General features: G+C 38.9%; 2 protein-coding genes across 2 annotated transcripts in view; one reads left to right on the forward strand and one right to left on the reverse strand.

Moving 5' to 3' along the window:
• LOC105921678 (NLR family CARD domain-containing protein 3) overlaps positions 1-24,481 on the forward strand; it is a 1,041,521-nt gene that overhangs the window by 673,149 nt on the left and 343,891 nt on the right. The window lies entirely within an intron of this gene.
• LOC105924710 (gastrula zinc finger protein XlCGF49.1) lies at positions 7,022-7,895 on the reverse strand (the record flags this gene model as incomplete). The annotated part of the gene is made up of 1 exon (XM_012860497.3): positions 7,022-7,895. A coding segment is annotated over exon 1 (672 nt), but the record flags the coding sequence as incomplete, so codon positions are not given.

Below are 24,481 nucleotides of genomic sequence, written 5' to 3' on the forward strand. Positions count from 1 at the left end.
ACCTGATGGGTGCAGCAGAACTCTGGGCTGGAAAACATCCCCCATCATTGGTGTCTCCTCTGCTGCGTCCTGCCGCTCTTTGAGCTCCTGCTTCCCTCCAGTTTCTCCGCTGTGCCTCCAGCTGCTGGACTTCTTTCCAGACTTCATCACCTGCAGCAGCTGCTGCTCTCTTCCAGCCTCACCAACACTCCCGATTCTGGCCTCACAGCAGAACAAGGACAAAGAACCCGGAAGTGATAAACGTGGCTGCGTCACTACCATAGACATTATATAAAAGTAGACCCCGCATTGACGTTCGCGGCCCAGGAATTACGGCCGCCATCTTCGGGCGGTCGACCTGCTACCCTAACCTGCTGATTCAGGCTGAACACACTAATGATACCTCAGCACTGTGGGGCTTATTTCTGTTTAAATCAAGGGACTATTTACGTCAGGGCTCGAGGGATAACTTTTCACGAGTAAGATGAAAAGATATTGTCTATATTTTTGATTAGAATGTGATTTTTTTTAAAATATTAGGTACAGAGATACGTGGATGCTATAAACAGAGTCCAAGTTTTTGTGACCTAGTCTCTACAAAATAATTTCCCAATGATTGGGATGTAAGACACTCTCATTACTCTCATGATGGTATCCTTGAAGTGTCCGTGGTGCTAGAGTCTTATTAATTAATCCACGTGATCTATGCATAAAGAACTTCAATGTTCCATAATACACATTTTCTTTAGTTTAGTCTCCATGTTTAATGTCATATCATTACTGTCTTGTCTCATACTTTATTAAATTGTAAAAATGTACTGCCAAAGTTACATCATTCTGAGTACACTGAATTACACCTAAAGTTGAACACCAACAGGATCTTTTGTATCTCTGGAATTAAATTATTGACAAAGTAAGTACCAAAACAGAGATACTTTCCAAGATCACCCATTTGAAAATGTAAATTAAAACAACAAACTATAATTGCACAATCAAAAAAACAAAAATGATCAAAAACAGAACAAAATAACAGTTAAGTCTTTGCAGAATATTCAATCACGTGGTCACTTTGAAGCAGGGTCGTTACAGAATCTGATCATTCAAATAGATATATAATAATAACCTTTTCTCAGTATCTCATCAGAGTTCAAGTCCATTTTCCACAGTCTGGCTTTAAAGCACTTCACCCGGTGCTCCATGAATCACGACTCCACCCTAAGACATAGGAACAATAGAAAATAGAAAACATGAGCAAAACTAGAACTTTGAAGTCAACATCAACAGTAAAAACCATGACCTTTACTGTCACATCAGAACGGATTTAACAAATGTGGTGATTTATCAAACATTACCACTCAGAAAGGACATGTCCACAGAGCTCACTCCACCAGTACTCAGATTCAGTCATTCTCTTCTGCAAATCTGCTCTTCTTCTGCTCCTGAAAAATATTCCTGACAGAAATATTCAGCAGAAAAGGAATTGAGTTCCATTTTTGGATGATAAAATTTATTGACCAGGGTTTTCATGCAAAAGAAAGAAGCAAAAGAAAAGGGATTTAGAATTCAAGCCCTCCTTTTCCTCTGAAAAACTTCTACCTTTCAGCTCTGTGGAAAAGTTTAGGGAGAAAAGAGGATTTACATGTATTCACTGATCCTTATTGCTCATCTAGAAGCAATACTGCCTGTTCAGATTTGTTGGATAACCTTCAGTGTAAACCACTGTTGTAAAACTCTAAATAATATTTACCTAAATGAAAGTCATTCCTACCACATTGTGCTTAAATCCTTATTTAAATGTACATATTATTTCTGAACCAATTATGACAGACTTAGACATCTTTATTTGTCATTTTGTATGTACAGTGTGCATACAGATCGAAATTTCGTTGCATACAGCTTGTGATTAAAAAGTAAACAATTGAAATGTAAACAATGCAGGAGAAGAGAACGATGAAAACCATTTGTATGTGCAGAAATGATGGTGCAAAAGACATTTGTGCAAAAATGCATTATAGAGGTGCAATGATGCAAATGTACAAAAGTGGTGCAGGGTCCAGTATAGAGTTCAGCAGTTCAACAGTCTGACAGCAAAAGGGAAAAAGCTTTTGCGGAACCTGGTGGACCTGCAGCGGATACTGCGGAACCTCTTCTCAGAAGGTAGCAGGGAGAATAGTCTATGGTGGGGGTGTGAGGGGTCCCTGATGATGTTACGGGCTCGAGACACGCAGCGCTGAGATGAAATGTCCTTCATGGAGGGAAGAGGAGCCCCGATGATCCATTCTGCTGTCCTCACCACTCTCCTCACGTTCTTACAGTCGGAGGCACTGCAGCCTCCACACCACACAGAGAGACAGCTGGTCAGAATGCTCTCTATGGTGCTTCTGTAGAAGGTCGTGAGGATGGGCGGGGGCAGGTGGGCTCTCCTCATCCTCCGCAGGAAGTACAGTCGTTTCTGTGCCCTCTTCACCAGTGACATGGTGTTCACAGACCAGCTGAGGTTGTCCGTGATGTGCACCCCCAGGAACTTGGTGCTGCTGACCACCTCCACAGCTGAGCTGTTGATGAGCAGTGGAGCGTGGTGAGGCCGGTTCTTCCTGAAGTCAACGATGATCTCCTTTATCTTCTCCACGTTCAGGATCAGGGTGTTTTCTCTGCACCCGCCCACCATCTGCTCCACCTCCTCTCTGTAGTCCTGGTCGTTGTCGTCTCTGATCAGGCCACCACCGTTGTGTCGTCAGCAAATTATGGCAATAAATTGTGAAATACCTCCCTCATCACCATAATTACAGCACTATGTTCAGGGTATTCATCCGTTTAAATGACCAAATTCCAATAGCTGCACTACTACTGTCTAGTTGACAAAAGACGTTTACAATTTTAACTTTTGAAATGTAATATGCATAGATTTATTCTCAGTGCTCCACACGTCTAAACAATATTTGTTTTCCAGACGTTTCTTAAACACTGTTTTTCCTCAAGGCCATAATCACGTGTTATTTTCATCTCTTCCCATTAATATGTTGTACAGATCCTGCGTCATCACATTTTAAACCTAATTCACCTTTGTAATAGTAACTTTACTTTGAAAGTGATATTGTAATACTCAGAATAAACTGATGTCTCTACAAACCTCTTTGAAATGACTATTTCTGGTTTTGCCACCTGAAAATGCTTTCAGATTGAACATTTCAGATGACGTGAACACATGTTGGCTCTTCAAAGCCTGGAACTTTTCAAATCAAAGCAATAAGCTTGATATAAACAACAACTCCTTCATTTCTCGTCGAGCCAGTCCTTCTCAGCCATTAACCCACTAGTATGTGAGCATTGTCAAACATTCATGGATAAAACCTTCCTAACTCCATTGTATTTACAGTAGAAACACCACATTATTCAGTAAAAGGACCTTGGGTGACCGCAGCCAGATCCATTCTTTAACAATACTCTTACTGTTCAGAGGGTTGAAGAGACCATTAAGAACACTCATTTGCTCAGACTCCAATTCATCTTTGGCCAGTGAACGGCACAGACAGATAATAGACTATTTTAATTGTATTGTGAAGTATTAATCAAGAGAAAACAAACCTGCTTCGGTATCAGTTGTTCACAAACTAATATGGTAAAGGAATGAAAATAAAGATTTTAACACTTTAAATACAGAAGACATTTATTCAAGTTATATTTTCACAGGATGTTTTCTTCAAATATAACATTTTAAAGCTTCCAAAAAAATAAAATGTGAGAAGACTAGAAAAAATTCGAGTGAACCCTATTTGGTCCATTTATTGGATTAAACTCTCTTAATTGGTCACATGTTAGCACAATAACCATCATTAAAACTATTGGCAGAAAACCAAAAAAACATTCTCATGAATATCTGCTTCAGGCTTTGTTACACACAGTCAAGCCATTCATCAATGACATCAATAACCTCTTGACAATTAGTGAGAAGTTTATTCTTGGAGGCATGGATGACAAACCAACTCTAAGATCATCTTCCACTTGTAAACCAGCTCTGCATTTGTTCTTCATCACAGTCAGAGTTGAAAATGTTGATTCACAGAGGTAAGTGGTCAGAAACAACAGCAACATTTTCATGTCCTCAGCAGCCAGTTCAGGATACTCATGTGAGAGGGAGGCCCAAAAGTCTGCATGATTTTCCTGTTGGAATCTGGCCTTCAATGTTCTGTCACAAGATAACTCCAAGAGCTGTTCTTCTGTTTTACCTCTTAAGCCATTTCTTGTTGCAGCAGGTGAAAATGGATCAGCACCCAGTCCCAGGCATCAGTGTTCACATCAGAGAAATATGAGCTGAAGTTCTCACACAGTGATGTTAGGTGTGAAGTCACAACATCCCTCACAATAGCAACAGACAGCTTCTCATTGTTTAAAAAGTCAGTCAGTTGTCTTAAAGGTGGTGATTTTGTCTCTCTTCAACTTCAAGGATGGATGTGTAGCCTCCTTGGATGGAGAGGTTGAGGCTGTTCAATATGTGGAATACGTCTGCAAGATAGACTTCCTTGGCACTGCAGTCTGGATGAAAGAAATGTGCAATGTCTGGTTTATCCTCTCATAAATTCAATCATTTCTCTGTGCATAGCTCAAAAACACTGCAAAACTTTCCTACGAGACAACCATCACACCTCAGTGATAAAGCAGTGCGTCATGTTCAGCTTCCAGATTTGGAGAAAGTTGACCAAACAGCTGTGATTTCAAAGCTCTGGATTTCACAAAGTTAACTGCAGTGATAGCTGTGTTCAGAACAGAAGATCTGGGTCCATGTCTCTGGAAGCTAGTGCCTGCTGATGCAGGACACAGTGGGTAGCTATAACGCATGGATTGATGGATTTTATCCACGCTTCAACTCCACTCTTTGGGCCGGTCATCACTGCTGAGCCATCCGTACAAACAGAGACATTTTTCCAGCTCAGTCTCGCTTCAGTCAGAAAAGCATCAACTAGCTTAAATATTTCCTCACCAGTTGTCCTGCCCAAGACCTCCTAGCAGAAACAAAAATCCTCCAAAATGTTTCCCTCCCAGGGATAGAGCACCAGAGCTATCAGTTGAGCAGCAGTGGAAATGTCTGTAGATTCATCCAGCTATTTAGAAAACGGATGACATGAACACAGTCTATCCAATAACTGTTCCTGAATGTCAGCTGACAGTTCTTTAATTCTCCTCACCGTGTCGTCTGAAAGCGGGACAGTTTTTAACTTGTTAGCTGCATCTATGCGAAATATAACCTCACACATGTCCACCGCAGCTGGAAGCACAAGGTCCATTTCTATTGAGTGTGGCTTCTTACTTACTGCGATGCGCTACACCACCAGATACAAAGCTCGTTTGCTAGCATTTGAACACAAACACATTTTGGACTCCCATCCCCATTGTCCATAAAGCCAAACTCGATTCAACTGTTGTCATAGGCTACTTCCTAATTTTAGCTGATTTGGATTTATCCTTACACGATGAGTAATAGTAATAGTAGTAATATCATCTTTATTGTCATTGAAACATACATTGAAACATACATTACAACGAAATTTGTTCTCTGCTTGTAACCCATCACCCTTGGGGAGCAGTGGGCTGCCATGTGTGGCGCCCGGGGAGCAATCTGGGGTTAAGGGTCTCGCTCAGGGACCCACAGTGCAGGCGCTGGGAATCGAACCGGGTACTTGCATCCTTCTCTGAGTGCAAGCGCGCTGCTCTAACCACTAGGCCAACACTCCCCCCACTAGGCCAACACTCCCCCACTCCATTCACTGAGGTGAATGGAGTTCAATATTTGTCCATTGTGATACTTAGCTCAACCACAAAGCATTCTCAGCAGTGCCTCCTCTGGACCAACAACATAGTTTCACGAACCCCTGAGGGGATACCAGTTTGAGGGCTGTTGCACTAATGGACTCAGGAATGAACCTCCAAAGGCATCTAAACTTTATTTCAAAGTCTGCCTTCTACAATCTGAAAAAACATTTCCAGGATTAAAGGACTGCTTTCTCAGTAGGTTATGGAAAAACTAACCCATGCATTTAATTTTAGTCAAATCAATAACTGAAACGGGGTTTTCACAGGTCCACCAACAAAGTCGATCACACAACTGCAGTTGATCCAGAAATTTGCTGCCCGCGTCTTCACTAAGACTAAGAAAGTAGAGCACATCTACCTGGTTCTAAAGTCCTTACACTGGCTCCCTGTATCTCAGACAATAGACTTTAAAATACTTCTGTTAGTCTATAAATCCCTGAATTGCTTGGCACCTAAATACATCACATACAGTGTATCAACCATTCAGACCACTAAGGTCTTCTGATTCAAACCTAATCTGGTAAATGGCTTGTACTTCTAAAGCACTTTACCTAGTCTTGACGACTCCAAAGCACTTCACAACTTGTGACAAGTTAACTTTCTATATTCTACCCATCTGGAACAAACTTTTAGAAGACTGTAAAAAGTGCTTGAAAGCCTGAGTTTGTCGAAATCAAGATTATAAACCCAGTTGCTTAGGATTGATTTTGAGTGTTCTAGTGAAACTTCTAACTGAAACATCATGAATTTAATTTGTAGTCCAATTGTTTATAAAATCATTAATATTTACTCTTAGTTTCACTTTTCCTACATTTTATTCCAACTTTTTGCGTTGTTCTTGTACTGAAATGTGCTATACAAATAAAGTGGCCTTGTCTTACATTGCATGGTTCTTCATGTGTCTGTTTAAATTAGATTTGGTGTTAAATTTTTGTTCACATAGATCACAACAGAAAGGCTTCTGTCCTGTATGGATTCTCATGTGTGTGTTTAAATTTCCTTTTCGACTAAATCTTTGTCCACATAGATCACAACAGAAAGGCTTCTGTCCTGTATGGATTCTCATGTGTGTGTTTAAATTTCCTTTTTGACTAAATTTTTGCCCACATAGGTTACAACAGAAAGGCTTCTGTCCTGTGTGGATTCTCACGTGTTTGTTTAAAGTTTCTCTTTCACTAAATCTTTGTCCACATAGATCACAAAAGAAAGGCTTCTGTCCTGTATGGATTCTCATGTGTCTGTTTAAATGAAATTTGTGGCTAAATCTTTGCTCACATAGATCACAAGAGAAAGGCTTCTGTCCTGTATGGATTCTCATGTGTGTGTTTAAATTTCCTTTTTGACTAAATTTTTGCCCACATAGGTCACAACAGAAAGGCTTCTGTCCTGTATGGAGTCTCATGTGTTTGTTTAAATGTGATTTTCGTCTAAATCTTTGCTCACATAGATCACAAAAGAAAGGCTTCTGTCCTGTATGGATTCTCATGTGTGTTTTTAAGTTTCCTTTACGACTAAATCTTTGTCCACATAGATCACACCAGAAAGGCTGCTGTCCTGTATGGATTCTCATGTGTGTTTTTAAATTTCTTTTTTGTCTAAATCTTTGTCCACATAGATCACAACAGAAAGGCTTCTCTCCTATATGGATTCTCATGTGTCTGTTTAAATGAATTTGGTGGCTAAATCTTTGTCCACATAGATCACAAAAGAAGGGCTTCTGTCCTGTATGGATTCTCATGTGTTTGTTTAAAGTTCCTTTTTCGCTAAATCTTTGCTCACATAGGTCACAACAGAAAGGTTTCTCTCCTGTATGGATTCTAATGTGTGTTTTTAAATGTCCTTTTTGGCCAAATCTTTTTCCACATAGATCACAACAGAAAGGCTTCTCTCCTGTATGGATTCTCATGTGTGCGTTTAAAGAGGATTTTTTAATAAATATTTTGCCACAGTCTTTGCAGCTAAGTTTCACTCCTGTGCGGCCTTTTCTATACGACTCCACGTTTTTCTTCTCTGTAGAACATTTCTTATATCCAGAGTCTGACAGGTGTTTCAGCTCAGACAGATGGTGTTCTACATCACTGTCCTCTTCATCCTCCTCCGTGTCTTCAGTCTCTGAAATAGAAGCATCTCCATGATCTTTTATCCTGATGGATTCTTCTCCATCTTTCTCTTCCGGAAGCTCTTTGCCTTTAATTTGGTCTGAATAAACCTGTGAGAGCAGCAGAGACTGTTCATCATCCAGACTCTTTATGGGAGGAGGAGCAACTGGAAACCTGATGGCATTATTCACCTCCTTCCCATTGAGCTGCTCTCCTGGCAGACTGATGTAGACTCCCTCCTGTTCCTCCTTGATGTGGGGGGGCTTTGGGTCATGCAGGTCATCAGGAGGTCTGTGGTCTAAAGAAGCTTCTTCTTTAACAATCAGCTTCTCCTTAACATCTGCAGGAAACATTGAAATACATTATGTACATTAGATAGAATTTGGATGTCAGCCAAAACTGAGGCACATTTTATTTAAGATATATTTAGGACATTTTGTTTAGAATATGAAACGATATTGACCTTTTCAGCCATGCTTTTAAAATAACATTTTACATTTTGTAATGACTCATCCATTCATGCAGTCAGAGCAAAGAGAGCAGAGAGGAGACCTGCTCCGTTTTCACACTGTAGATGCATAACACATGCGCAAAGCTGCCAATGATTCCTCCCTGGATTACACAGCGGGATATAAGTATAATGTAAATATAGTTTTAACATTCTCATGTTTTTCTGATACTGTTGCATTAAAATAATTACCTGATTACCACACAGCTTGAATCACTTATTCACCTAGTTCAATGTGTGTGCCTCTAATTACTATCTTTCATGTAGAATTAGAGGTATGCAGTGTGGATTCAGGCAATGTAAAAAATAATTCATACATTATTACATAAATTAATTTTATTGTGTGTTGCATTTCGATAACATTTTAACAAAAGTGACACATGTTAATCTTTATAGTTTTGTCTGATGGGAAGCTGATGAATGCAGTGAGTTTTGGCCTTTAACTGCAACACAGAACACAGAAACAAAGTAAACCAATCCTTACTGTTGATAGGAGCAGCAGTTAATGGAAACCTGCTATCAGTCTCCTCCTTCACAAGGAGCTGCTCTCCTTCCTGACGGGCCCCGGGTTCCTCCTGTTCCTCCTTTATGTGGAGGGGCTCTGACTCCTGCTGCTCCCCCTCAGGACTCTGTTCTTCAGGAGCCTCTTCTTTAACATCTGCAGCCAACACTGAAACATATTACATGCTTTACCAACAACTAGATCTTTACAATGTTACAATGATGTCAACAGATGAGACTGAACCTAAGTTTAACTGGGTATGTACAAGTAATCCATTTATCAGAGATTTTACAAATTACCTGTGTGGTCTGAGGAATGAATCCTCTGAACAAAACTAGATGCAGGTGTGGAAACCAAAATTGAACATACAGGTAACAGGTGGCTTGTTAGCACCCCAGAGACAGAAGATCTGTTATCTTATGAGCAGCATGACACAGTTACAGACTAAAACTGCCCAACCAAACCATTTTCTGTTCCCCAACTCAAGATGCAGTAGTCTTAGAATTTAAAATGAACTTTAATTCATTTTTGATCCAACTGGAAGATCCATAATCTTTCAGGGACTCACAAGATCTGCTCAATTTGTTTTGGCAAAACAAGTTGTCGGAGAAGCGCCCAGAGAATCTGTATTTCTGCCCCTCAGTGAACTTTGCTAATCCAACGCCAGACTCCGGCTGAGAACGACGGACGCTGAGTTGTGCAGCATCAATCTCCTTGATTGGAGCAACATCACATAAAGGGTTTCCTTTTTTTCCCCTATCCATTTGTTATGCTATAATAACGCCATGATGAATAATTGATCTCAGATTGAATTCTGAACAGAGGGGGTGGAGAACTGAGTTCTCCACCCCCAAAAGAGGGTTCCATTATAGTAGATTTTTATCAGATAATGCTGTATCAAAACTTAAAGAGTCTGTCCCCTTTTTAATATCCTCAGTATTGCAGAAATGCCCTGTAGATGGCAGCATTGCTGTTTCTTCCCATTCACAAATCGATACCTTTGCTAACAATGTGACTTCCTTATTGCGTTCTGCATTAGACAATGTAGCTCCCTTGAAAAAGAAGGTGATTATTCACAGGAAGCTGGCTCCTTGGTTTAATTCAGAGCTGCGTTCCTTGAAGCACAATGTTAGGAAATTGGAGAGAAAATGGCGCTCTACACACCGAGAGGAATCCTACTTAATCTGGAGGGACAGACTATTGTTGTATAACAAGACCCTCCGCAGAGTTAGAGCAGCATATTTTTCATCATTAATTGAAGAGAATAAAAATAATCCTAGATTTCTCTTTAGTACAGTTACCAAACTTACCCAGAGCCACAGCTCTGTTGATCCATCCATTCCCTTAGCTCTTAGTAGTAATGATTTTATGGGATTCTTCATAAATAAAATTGATGCCATTAAAAATAAAATAATTGGCATCCTCCCAAACATGATTACCTCGTCCTCAGTAAGTGAGGCAGCATTGGAGGAATCTTTAGAATCTGCGCAGTGTTTGAACTGTTTAGAAGCAGTAGAGCTTTCTGAGCTATCTAAAATTTTAGCTTAATCTAAACCTTCTACCTGTATGTTAGACCTAACCCCAACCAAGTTGTTTAAGGAGATTTTCCCTTTGATCAGTGGGTCTATTTTAGACATGATTAATCTATCCTTAGTAAATGGATATGTACCACAGGTTTTGAAAGTTAGCTGTTATTAAACCTTTACTTAAGAAACCTTCTCTTGATCAAGATGAGTTAGTAAATTACAGACCTATATCTAATCTTCTTTTCTTATCTAAAATTCTTGAGAAAGTAGTTGCTAATCAACTATGTGAACATTTACAAAGTAATGACCTACTTGAGGAGTTTCAGTCAGGCTTCAGAGCTCATCATAGCACTGAAACAGCTCTGGTGAAGGTCACTAATGATATTCTCATGGCCTCAGATAATGGACTTGTGTCTATACTTGTCCTGTTAGATCTCAGTGCTGCGTTTGATACAGTTGATCACAATATTCTCCTACAAAGACTGAACATACTGTAGGGATTAAGGGAAAGCATTAGGCTGGTTTAAATCTTATCTGTCGGACAGATTCCAATTTGTTCATGTTAATAATAAATCTTCCTCAAACTCTTGGGTCACCTGTGGAGTACCACAGGGTTCAGTCCTTGGACCAATTCTCTTTACTATATATATGCTTCCGATAGGCAAAATTATCAGACAGCATGGGATTAATTTCCACTGTTATGCTGATGATACTCAGCTATATTTATCCATAAATACTGATGAATCCAATCAATTACTTCGACTGCAGTCATGTCTTGATGACATCAAAAGCTGGATGACTTTACATTTCCTGCATCTAAATTCTGACAAGACCGAAGTTGTAATCTTTGGGCCAGAGTCCTCAAAAAATAAACTTCTTCACCAATCACTTAATCTGGGTGGCATTAACCTGGCCTCTGGTAATAAAGTTAAAAATCTTGGTGTTATTTTTGACCAAGACATGTCATTTAAATCCCATATTAAACAGGTTTCCAGAGTTTCCTTTTTTCACCTCCGGAATATTGCCAAAATTAGAAACATTCTGTCCAGGAGTGATGCTGAAAAACTGGTCCATGCATTTGTTACTTCAAGGCTGGACTATTGTAATTCTTTACTATCAGGAAGTCCACAAAATGCAGTTCAAAGCCTTCAGCTGATCCAAAATGCTGCAGCAAGAGTTCTGATGAAAATCAACAAGAGGGATCATATTTCTCCAATTTTAGCTTCCCTTCATTGGCTTCCTGTTAAATCAAGAATAGAATTTAAAATTCTTCTTCTAACGTATAAAGCCCTTAATAATCAAACTCCATCATATATCAGAGCTCTGATTACCCCGTATGTTCCTAACAGAGCACTTCGCTCTCAGACTGCTAGGTCTGCTGGTGGTTCCTAGAGTCTCTAAAAGTAGAATGGGAGGCAGATCCTTTAGCTATCAGGCTCCTCTCCTGTGGAACCAACTCCCAGTTTTGGTCCGTGAGGCAGACACCCTGTCTACTTTTAAGACTAGGCTTAAAACTTTTCTTTTTGACAAAAATTATAACTAGTGGCTCATGTTACTCTCAGCTACCTTTATAGTTTTACTGCTATAGGCTTAGGCTACTGGAGTATATCAGGATCTAATTTTCTCACTCTATTGAGTTCTACTGTTCTTCAATTATGCATTATGTGTTGTCATTTCTGCTTTAACTTTCTGTTCTCTCTCTTTTCTCTTCATAGTAGGTACACCTGGTCTGGCGTTCTGTTAACTGTGACATCATCCAGAGAAGACGGCTCACCTGCTACTACCATCTAATGTAGAACAGATTACTAGATCAATGTGTGCTTCTGTGCTTTTTTGTTTCTCTTGTTGTGTCTCTGCTCTGTCTTCTGTAACCCCAGTCGGTCGAGGCAGATGACCGTTCACACTGAGCCTGGTTCTGGTTCTGCCGGAGGTTTTCCTTCCCGTTAATGGGGAGTTTTTCTTCCCACTGTCGCTTCATGCTTGCTCAGTATGAGGGATTGCAGCAAAGCCATGTACAATGCAGATGACTCTCCCTGTGGCTCTACGCTTCCCCAGGAGTGAATGCTGCTTGTCGGGACTTTGATGCAATCAACTGGTTTCCTTATATAGGACATTTTTGACCAATCTGTATAATCTGACCCAATCTGTATAATATGATTGAACTTGACTTTGTAAAGTGCCTTGAGATGACATGTTTCATGATTTGGCGCTATATAAATAAAATTGAATTGAATTGAATTGAAGAGTTTGACAAAGGAACCCAACTCTTTCTCAGCAGGATGTGAGCTGTGACCACTCCCTACAGATAAAAGTCACAGCACACCTCTGCTTCAGTCTTGTCTTCTCCTACACACACTTCTCAGGAGACTGCTACTCTGGCTGGAGCCCTCAGAGGGGGGCTCCCACCCCAACTCCACAGCAGCTCTCTCAGACCATCTCTCCCTGGAGCAGACAAAGAAGGCCTGGACCACGAGGCCCTGGTCGGGCCTGAACGACACACAAGCCAGCAGCTGAGGGAAGGTTCCTGTACCAGCCATGCTTGATCCAGGGTCTGCTAATGCCATCTGCCGGCTTCAATAGAGGAGCTGACTGAATCCGGATAAACAACACACTGGGAAAGAGCTAAGTTTCACTCTGACTACTGCGCAAACCAGCCGCAAAGTACAGATCACCGAAACAGCTTTGTTCATTGTTGTCAGCTGTTGCAGGAAAGCAGACGCGAGACGATGGATGCCTCCCCAGACAAGCTGAACAATCCGACTATTGAATGGACATCGGTCCCGACCACACATGCGTGTTTCTGCTAGGCCTCAGAAACCCCAAGCATTCTCTCCACATGCTGTTGGTTAGCTCATGTGCGCCAACAACAAACCAACAACTTCCCTCCTTCAACGCTCCTTCCGTGAATGGCCAAACTGGACAGAACTGACACGAGACAAAAGACAGGTTTGGGCAGCGAGCTGAGGGTGAAGTTAAAAGGTTTACTGGGAAAAGTTTTTCAAACCGTTGGACACATGGTGTTTAGAACAAAAGGGCTAACAGGTAGCTCACGCTAGCCTTAATGCTATTAGCCTTGCTAACATCCGGTCCCGGACATTTCAAAAGGAGTTTGTTTAAAGCACAAAGCTTAATCGTTCGGCTCCGCCATCCTTCGATGGTGCTATGAGCCTTATTCCCGTGTCAATATGGTATATTAATGCCGGTTTTCAAGGATTTTGATAACTATAGACTTTAACCAGGTTAGCGACGATCGCTGCAGCGACCCCTAGGACCCGGAGGTAGAATCGCATAAACAAAGGCAAGCGGTTCTGAATTAAATGATTTTACAGGACAAACTGGTCCTCAGAATATTATTTCATCAAATACATACCCAGCCATCACCACATCTCAAGACGCCTTAAGATGTGTCTCAAGAAACATTTGTTGAGACGTCTTGAGATGTCTTGGTAAGTCAAGACGTGTCTATAAGACGTGTCTATAGACATGGGTCTTAAGATGTCTTAAGATGACTTGAGATGTCTTGGAAATATGAAGATGTCTTGAGATATCTGAAGATGTCTTAGAAAGGAAATTTAGTAAAATATCACTATTCCTTGGTAATAATTTATATATTTTTTGTTTATAGAAAAGAATGACAAACCCTGACGAGGAAAATACAGTTCAATGTATTGTAATTATTGCACATAGTATGAACATGTTAAGAGGATTAGGTTTACAAAATTGACATCAAGTAGTGTGTGTGTGTGTGTGTGTGTGTGTGGTAAGGTTACTCTGTATAAGAGTGTGGATATGCGTTTCTAAGATGCAATTTGTTCCTTGGATTGTGAATGATTTTTTTTTCAGCTAATTGACAGTACTGTCCATTGGTGGTAGCAGCAAAACTAACACTGCTAGCTGCTAATTTTAGCGTTCCCCATATTAGCCTCAGGCCTGCTTTGGTATACCAGCTTTGCTACCTCAGGATTATTTAGCCAGTATTCTTTCAACGCTGTTACATCAAAGTGCTGACATGTTGATTGTGATGGTTAATGTTGATGTCACTAATATTCCTAATCAACTATGAGTTGATTACACATTGCTACCTTTCAATCCATTTTAATTGACTTTTATTTTTATTAGTTTCTTTTCCATGTTCTATTTAGTAGTGAGTAGTGTTTTCTAGTATTTTATTAAGCAGAATAATTACCGCAACAGCAAATTATCAGTTTGATAAATAACTGGCAAATCGTAGATTTTTGTGATTATTTTGAGTCAGAATTTAAATGGTCTCTAAGAGTTACCTTATTATCTCCTTTTGAGTTAATAACTGAAAAGACAGACATTTTCATTAGTTTGTGATGAAGGAGTAATCATTAAAACTCCAACTGCAATTATAATTAGTTGTAAAAAGTAGTTAAAATGTTGTCAATAAGTAAATGACTCTATGCTTATTTTCAGATGTCCTAGAAAAATTTAATTTGCTTTGATTGCCACTAATCACCAAAAGTCTTTATTGGAAACATAAATCCACCTTCCTGAGCCATCCATGGAAACAGATGGCTGCTTTATTATTGGAAAACAGTTTTGTTGCTAGATGGACCCGATGAATTGATCAAAAACAGATCCTAAATGTAAAGAGATTTTCATTCAATCAAGAAGTAGTAAGGAAGAATGGCAGGTAGCCTTCAAAATATAACCATGTATAAAGATACATAATAGAGAAGAAAGATCAATAAGAGCAAGACAGAGAGAGAGAAGATGGCAGCTCGTGTAAAGTTGTACCTCCTATGCTACATGCTAAACTAGCATTAGCACCTCCTATGCTACATGCTAAGCTAGCATTAGCACCTCCTAAGCAGAGCTGCAGGCTTAGCCAGTTTTCTGGGGGAAAGCCTGCAACGAGTTGTGATGAAGAGGAGGAATCCATCAGCTGCTGAAAACGGCTCCTAAACTTTAGCTCCATCCACACAGTTAGCATGAAGAAGGAAATCTCCAAACCTGATGGGTGCAGCAGAACTCTGGGCTGGAAAACATCCCCCATCATTGGTGTCTCCTCTGCTGCGTCCTGCCGCTCTTTGAGCTCCTGCTTCCCTCCAGTTTCTCCGCTGTGCCTCCAGCTGCTGGACTTCTTTCCAGACTTCATCACCTGCAGCAGCTGCTGCTCTCTTTCAGCCTCACCAACACTCCCGATTCTGGCCTCACAGCAACACAAGGACAAAGAACCCGGAAGTGATCAACGTGAGTTGACACAAGAGTAGACCCCACATCGACCGCTTTCGCTTAAGGGCGCTGACGAGATTTGGTGGCGCCATCTTGGGGCGGTCGACAGCTCAGCTCAGCTCAGTGTAATAGAGGAGGCGCAGAATTAATTTTAATCAATTATAACTCGCTAAATATGAAACTAATTTTCACGTTTCTTTTTTTACTGAAAACTTTAAAACTATAGTTATTGTAACAAATGGTCCAGTGTATTTAAGTAATGTTATTGGGGTTAAAAGTAATAGAATATTCTGACAAGATGTATGTATGTTGCAAAACACAGCCACTCGTACATTTTTATAATTATTTATTACTATATACGCAAAGACATGTACATGTATATACACACACTATATATATATATATATATATATATATATATATATATATATATATATATACACCCCATTTTGAGCATGATATGTTAACTGAAACAAAAAAATCTGTATTTTCTCTTCTTTCTTATGCACTTCTTGTTACTGTGCACTATTTTATTTTTATATTTGTATCATGTTCGAATAAATTTCATTTCAAATATATATATATATATATATATATATATATATATATATATATATATATATATATATATATATATATTAGCACTTTTTAGCTAACTCGGGTACATTTACATTGTTTTAATGTTGATTAATGTACACTGTCCCCTTTTAAATAAAAAAATAAAAAAATAAAAAAATAATAAATATATATATATATATATATATATATATATATATATATATATATATATATATAGGGAAGCCCGTTTCCGCCACATGAAAGTAAAAAGATGGCACATAGAAAGTCATAATTATGAGATACAAAGTCATAATTATGAGATACCAAGTCATGATTATGAGATTCAAAGTCCTTATGACATACCATAGCAGTTGGAGACTGACCTTTGCGTAACAGCATTATCAGATTGAGGATGGGGAATAGACAGGGATCCATTTGATCTGTTTAGCCAAGTGGAATTTTTTTTTCTCTTTTCAATGGATTGTGAACATATTGAGGAGTATTTCCGACGTGGTTTAACAAATGATGAAATCCTTGCTTTGCTGGCCGAGGTTCATGGGATTACTCTAAGCAAGAGGACATTTGAAAGGATTCTTAGTAAGAAGAAACTTTGGCGCTGAAAGAACAAAACAGTTGATAGTGTTGTGGCAGCATTCATCCAACAGCAGCTTGAAACATCTGGACAGTGTCATGGATATCGATGGATGCACCAAAAATGTTGGATGAATGGTCTAGTAACAGACAGGGAAACAGTTCGAGTTCTTCTAAGCTTACTAGATGGTGAAGGAGTTGACCTAAGATCAAGAAATCGACTGCGGAGACGAGTTTACCATAGTTGTGGCCCGAACTATGTTTGGCATATGGATGGTTATGATAAGCTCAAACCATTTGGAATTGGAATTAGCGGTTGTATTGACGGTTTTTCTAGAAGACTGATATGGCTTGAGGCATACAAAACAAATAATGATCCAAAAGTCATTGCGGGGTACTATATTGATGCAGTGATTAAAGCTGAGGGTTGTCCTGAAAAGCTGAGACTGGATTTAGGGACAGAAAATGTTCATGTGGCTGATATGCAAAGATTTTTGCATTTTACAGAAAATCAACCTGAGAGAGCTATTTGGTCCAAGCAATGGAAATCAGCGAATTGAAAGAGGGTGGCTTGGAGCAATGCCTGTAAATGAGTTCAGCCACGCTGTTCCTCCAAGTAGGCTTGTCTCTCAACACCTCCGGTAGACTTATCTCATAGTTTGAAATTATGACTTAGTATCTCATAATTATGACTTTTTTATCTCATAATTATGACGTAGTATCTCATAATTTTGACTTTGAATCTCATAATTATGACTTTCTATGTGCCATTTTTGTTCATGTGGCGGAAACGGGCTTCCATAATATATATATATATATATATATATATATATATATATATATATATATATATATATATATATATATATATATATATAATATGACCGCATAATAAAAAAAAAATGTTAATCCACCTTAGCTGCTAAAGCCTTATACTCAGTCCCTCCCTCCACATCAGATCAAAGGTTTTTACCACATCAAAGAAAACTGCTTTGTTCTGATCCTTATTCTCCTACCTGCTGTAATTACAGAACCTCTTCTAGTATGAATTTTTACTTCAGTGTTCAGCCTGACACCAGTGCTCATGTTTAGTAGTGTGTAGTTTATGCTTGACTTAACTACAGACACAGGACTACAGGTTGCCCCTCTTGGGGCGTTTACATTGACCAAATACTTAAATAACCAATATTCTTTTCTTGTTTTATTATAACAATCAATATTATTCATTATAACTATTATTCATTGATGATGTCAGATTCGACTCATTTCAAAAATAAATTGACCAGTAAAATGAGTTCAAGGAGATGGCATTTTATTAAAATAGTTTGTTTTCTGCAAGACATTGGCAACTATTTTGATATATTTTGTTGGTAATTCTTTCTAAAAGCCCAAAAAATGTTGTGAAAAGCTTTCCAAATTTTTAGAACCTGTCCATAAGCTATTTTTGTTCCAGCTCAATGTGTTCAAAAGAAGCCTAATTGGGTGGAAACCTGCATAATTTGGAAACACTGACTACACTATTGCTTTTTTTTTTAGTTTTGGGATTTTATTGAGAATTTCTTTCTCAGCACTGTAGGAGTGGTCACAGACCCACTGTTGAGCCTGAAGCATATAAAATGTTTTTTGGAAAAAGTGTGCCCCCCTGAAAAAATGAAATGCCCCTCCCTGAAATTTGTTTCTGCAGCCAGCTCTGGCTTTAGGTATTGGTTTACCAGTTCTGACAGAAACACAAAATAAGTTTACAATAAATAAAAATTCTCTGACAGTAAACTAATGAAAATAAGTCATTTATTTTGCTTCAACAGAATGATTAAAAAAAATAAACCCATGAAAAAGGCCGGGGTAAAAATATTTTGATGCACACCCTTTTTAAGGCAATCATTCGATCAAACAATTCCTGTAACTGATTAGCTCACAAATTAGTCAATATGTGTATGCACTCACTATACTGTGTCTGATTTTTTGTGTGTAAACACTTTGTCCTGTTTTAAGATGAATAAACCCATAATATTTCTTGAATGCATTAGATTCATCTTATTTATTTGCCCTAGTTTTAAGAGTTTTTCTATAAAAGTGATTGAGAACAAAAACTGAAAGAAGCATTAACAGGCAAGTCTTGAGTTTAATTGACTTACTAACGTACTTGAAATAAATATTTCACAATTTGTTTTAAGACATTTCTCACTTGTCTAGAGCCTGGATATTTTTCTTTTTTTCAAGAATCTTACCTAGTGCAATTGTCTTACTGAACTGGCAGATTATTTCACTTAATTTGAGGAGATTCAGACTACTTCCAAACATTTTTTTACTTTTTTTTTTAGATAGTAACCAGTCTTTTTAAACAGAGTTAACATACTAATGATGATTAGGGTTCCAAGCCCGTGGTGCAGAAAGAACGGGCTATGCAACGCATAGCTGTTCGTCTGCACTGCAGTGCAGAGAACCCTATTGTTTTCCCTCTGTTTTTCCATGATTTATTAGGGTTCCAAGTCCGCAGCGCAGGCGAACTGCCATGCCGTTCGTCTGCTCTGTGAGCAGAGAACACTATTGTTTTTCGTGTGTTTTTAAATTATTTATTATTATTATTACGGAATTAAAACGCGTTGTGCGGCCCATGCGGACTTGTAATGAACCTATTTAATCAGGTTTCCAAGTACAGAATGTGCACCGCTACTCAAACCCAGAAATTCAGACCCCTCAACAACTAGGGGACGCTATAACAAAGGATAATGCGTTTCGGCCTATAACCACCAAACTACTGGTCCCACACTTCACATCACTTTGTTTATTGGATGATTCTGCAAAATAAAGGGGCACACCTCCGTTTGCCAGCTAGTTTTTGCGCTGCATGGCTACAAAGGTTAAACCTTTCTTGTTAAACTCCTCCTACATTTTTTGTGCAATCCGCGCAAAACTCCAAATATAACCGTGTAATAGACAAATAAAGTTAACGCGGCGGATTTTTTAATTTTGACTTTTTCGAAAAGTAACGCTAAAATAAGTGATTGTTAGCTAGCTAGCTCTAAATGGAATTGCTGATTATTCTAAAACCATAACAGATTTTAACATGTCCTTCATAACCCATAGTCCAAATAAGATTTTGCAGATGTGACCCGTGTTTGAGGATCATCCATCACTAGGGGGCGCTGTGATGTCAAGAAATCTACGCAAGAATGGCTGATCGCATTTTTACAAAACCTTCTTCATCCCCTTCCAGTAATAGCCCTGAACTAAAGTATTAAATATGGTAATGATTGAAACAAGTAGGTGGGGCCTATTTCCAAAAGTGTGAAAAAAACCTTGAAAACTTCAAAAAATTACCAAAAATAAATTTTATGGTGAAACAATCTCAGATTTTCAGGATGTATTCCTTGAATAAGGTGTAACGATTCTCTCACTGCATGTATTGAGGTTTTTGAAAGTTGCACACTCTGATTTTTTTAAAAGTTTGTAAAATGGAGAATTCAAATATTGTTCAATCCCCAAAAAAATGGCTTCTATTTGTAAAGCACATGCAAACTAAACATAGATTTCAGTTTGGTAAAAATCTAGGCAATTTTGACTTACTTACAAGATATTGAAATTTAAATGTGCAAGACTATAAAGTTTAATATTTTTTTTCTCTCAAACGCTTTTTTCAATGGGCATTTAAAAAATCACGTAAGTAGATAAAGCACTCTTGGAACTCCCTGAATATTTTCAGAACTTCAGAACTTACGTAAAATAACATATATATAAATATGAAAAATATGAAAAAATGTGGGCATGTAGGGAGTTCATTTAAAAATTCCTCTAAATGGCAGCATTTGATTATAAATGGATTTTTACATACACAGAAAGACCCTTCATTCAAAAGGGGCTGGGTGCTGCCGTTTTCCCCTCTCCCTTCTGGCAGCTGATGAGCGGGGGCCGCAATATATATATATATATATATATATATATATATATATATATATATATATATATATATATATATAACAAAAAGTTAAAAGCTGAAATGACAACAGTCATGCAAGACTGGAGAACAGTAGACTGGAGAACAGTAGAACTCAGTAGAATGAGAAATATAGGCCCTGATGTCCTCCAGTAGCCTAAGCAGCATAACTATATAGGTAGCTCAGTGTAACATAAGCCACTCTATCATAAGCTTTGTCAAAAGGGACAGTTTTAGGTCTAGTCTTAAAAGTAGACAGGGTGTCTGCCTCACGGACCAAAACTGGGAGTTGGTTCCACAGGAGAGGAGCCTGATAGCTAAAGGATCTGCCTCCCATTCTACTTTTAGAGACTCTAGGAACCACCAGCAGACCTGCAGTCTGAGAGCGAAGTGCTCTGTTAGGAACATACGGGGTAATCAGAGCTCTGATATATGATGGGGCTTGATTATTAAGGGCTTTATATGTTAGAAGAAGAATTTTAAATTCTATTCTTGATTTAACAGGAAGCTAATGAAGGGAAGCTAAAACAGGAGAAATATGATCCCTCTGGTTTATTTTCATCAGAACTCTTGCTGCAGCATTTTGGATCAGATGAAGACTTTGAACTGCATTTTGTGGACTTCCTGATAGTAAAGAATTACAATAGTCCAGCCTTGACGTAACAACTACATGGACTAGTTTTTCAGCATCGCTCCTGCACAGAATATTTGTAATTTTGGCAATATTCCCGAGGTGAAAAAAAGGAAACTCTGGAAACCTGTTTAATATGGGATTTAAAATGACATGTCTTGGTCAAAGATCATGATCAGTCGTGTGTCATCAGAGTGAACAGCAGGGGGCTCAGGACGAAGCCCTGAGGGGAGCCCTTGCTGAGGGTGATGACATCAGAGGTGTTCTGTCCGACCCGGACCGACTGAGGTCTGTTTGTGAGGAAGTCTAGCAGCCAGTTGCAAAGGGGTGTGCTGAAGCCCAGATGTTCCAGTTTTAACCACCAGATGCTGTAGGATGATGGTGCTGAACGCTGAACTGAAGTCCGGGAACAAGCTCAAGGGGGCGGGGCGTGGGTGGGCTTGGAACCCGTTAATAACTGCTTGCAGTTCTAGTTTTGTTTTGTTTTTTACTTGTTTTAATTATATGAATATGTTTTGTTTTTAACAGAAGATGGTGTATACACACGTGCAAAATAAACGTTTACAGCAATCTGTTTTATTTTCAAGGTTAACATATGTATACATTGTATTTCATCACAGCTGGCGGTTTTATTGCTTTTTTGATTTAAAACTTTGCTGTTACACTGTTACAATATCTAACAGATCTTATTGCTGTAGACAACAAAGGCAGAGATGGCCAAAGGCCTCTTAACCACATGGATGACCAACAACTCCTGTAATATGTTAAAGGGTAAATGGTGCTACTTACAACCACACGCTCTGTTCTCTGTGGACATTTTGGTTAATTTCTGTGAGGTAGGCTGTGCTTATAGGTCATGTCATGCAGAGGATTGTGGGATTCCTTATAACTCCTTACCACATTGTGACGGCCCTATGCAAAAGGAACTAAGACAGGAAGCACATAGTCTGAAAGGCTACTCTGGCTGGAAGAAACAAAATCAGAATAAAGTTTGCAAATCCACACATGGACAAGGGAATTCATTTTGGAGACATGTCCTGTGGTCTACTGACACTAAAATTCAACTGGTTGGCCTTAAGGACCATTGTTACATTTGGAGGCAGAAGGGGGAAGCTTTCAAGTCTGAGAACACCATCGCAACTGTGAAATATGGGTTGGTACCATCATGTTGTGGTTTTTTTTGTTATTTTGCTGTGCGCCAAAATTTCCTTCAATTGAATAAAAAAAACAAAGTCAAAATTTTTGTACACAGCTTTAATTGCTTCAGCTAGTAACCACAGATCAGACCCAAAATCTGGGTGCACTAATGCAGGGGTTCTCAAACTTTTCATAGCCAGGGAACCCTTAGTAGCTGGAACATTTTTTCCAATGACCCCTTTAGATTCTTCCTACTGATAGTACTTTTAAACAGCCCTTTGTACAGTTAAGCACATCAGGAATTATGTATATATTTTTTTTAAATATATAAATGCACCTAATATTAGAGATTTGCTGCTCCCTCCACTTGCTATCTATAGTTAATGTTATGTTTTATTTTTTTGTGCAATATTTGTTGTAATTGTGTAATTTTATCATATTAAAAAAATAAAAGGCAATGTCATCATCAAGAATAGGCCCAAAAGAACTGACCTTCAAAAACCCAAATCAGTTGATCACTAACTAATATGCTAAAGGTATAAAAATTAAGATTTTAACACTTTAAATTTTCTTCAAATATAAAAATGTAATGCTTCCAAATGATAAAATGTAAGAAGACAAAGTAATTCCAGTTAACCCCATTTGGTCCATTTATCAGATTAAAGACTTTTAATTGGTTACATTTTAGCAAAACAAACATCTTATTCAAACTATTGGTAGAAAACCAAAAAACATTCTTATGGATATCTTGTTCAGACTTTGTAACACACAGTCAAGCCATTCGTCAGTGACATCAATAACCTCTTGACAATTAGTGAGAAGTTTATTCTTGGAGGCATGGATGACAAACCAACTCTAAGATCATCTTCCACTTGTAAACCAGCTCTGCATTTGTTCTTCATTACAGTCAGAGGTGAAAATGTTGATTCACAGAGGTAAGTGGTCAGAAACGGCAGCAATATTTTCATGGCCTCAGCAGCCAGTTCAGGATACTCATGTGAGAGGGAGGCCCAAAAGTCTGCATGATTTTCCTGCTGGAATCTGGCCTTCAATGTTCTGTCACAAGATAACTCCTAGAGCTGTTCTTCTGTTTTACCTCTTAAGCCATTTCTTGTTGCAGCAGGTGAAAATGGATCAGCACCCTGTCCCAGGCATCAGTGTTCACATCAGAGAAATATGAGCTGAAGTTCTCACACAGTGATGTTAGGTGTGAAGTCACAACATCCCTCACAATAGCAACAGACAGCTTCTCATTGTTTAAAAAGTCCGTCAGTTGGGGCAACATGTCTGTTATTCTATCTTCTATTCTTCTACTTCATAAATGTGATTTTGTCTCTAACTTCAAGGATAGATGTGTAGCTTCCTTGGACGGAGAAGCTGAGGCTGTTCAATATATTGAATATGTCTGTTAGACAGGCTAACTTGGCAATGCAGTCTGGATCATGAAAGAAATGTGCAATGTCCATTTTTTTCCTCTCATAAATTCAGCCATTTCTCTATGTAGCTCAAAAACTCTCTGCAACATTTTCCCACGAGACAACCATCACACCTCAGTGATAAAGCAGTGCGTCATGTTCAGCATCCAGATTTGGACAAAGTTGACCAAACAGTCGTGATTGCAAAGCTCTGGATTTCACAAAGTTAACTGCAGTGATATCTGTGTTCAGAACAGAAGATCTGGGTCCATGTCTCTGGAAGCTATGACTGCTGATGCAGGACACAGTGGGTAGCTATAACACATGGATTGATGGATGTTATCCACGCTTCAACTCCACTCTTTGGGCCAATCATCACTGCTGAGCCATCCGTACAAAAAGAGAGACATTTTTTCAGCTCAGTCTCACTTCAGTCAGTAAAGCATCAACTAGCTTAAATATTTCCTCACCAGTTGTTCTGCCCAAGACCTCCTTGCAGAAACAAAAATCCTCCAAAATGTTTCCCTCCCAGGGATAGAGCACCAGAGCTATCAGTTGAGCAGCATTGGAAATGTCTGTAGATTCATCCAGCTG

This window comes from Fundulus heteroclitus, chromosome 24 (assembly GCF_011125445.2).
Source record: "Fundulus heteroclitus isolate FHET01 chromosome 24, MU-UCD_Fhet_4.1, whole genome shotgun sequence".
NCBI classification, from domain to species: Eukaryota; Metazoa; Chordata; class Actinopteri; order Cyprinodontiformes; family Fundulidae; genus Fundulus; species Fundulus heteroclitus.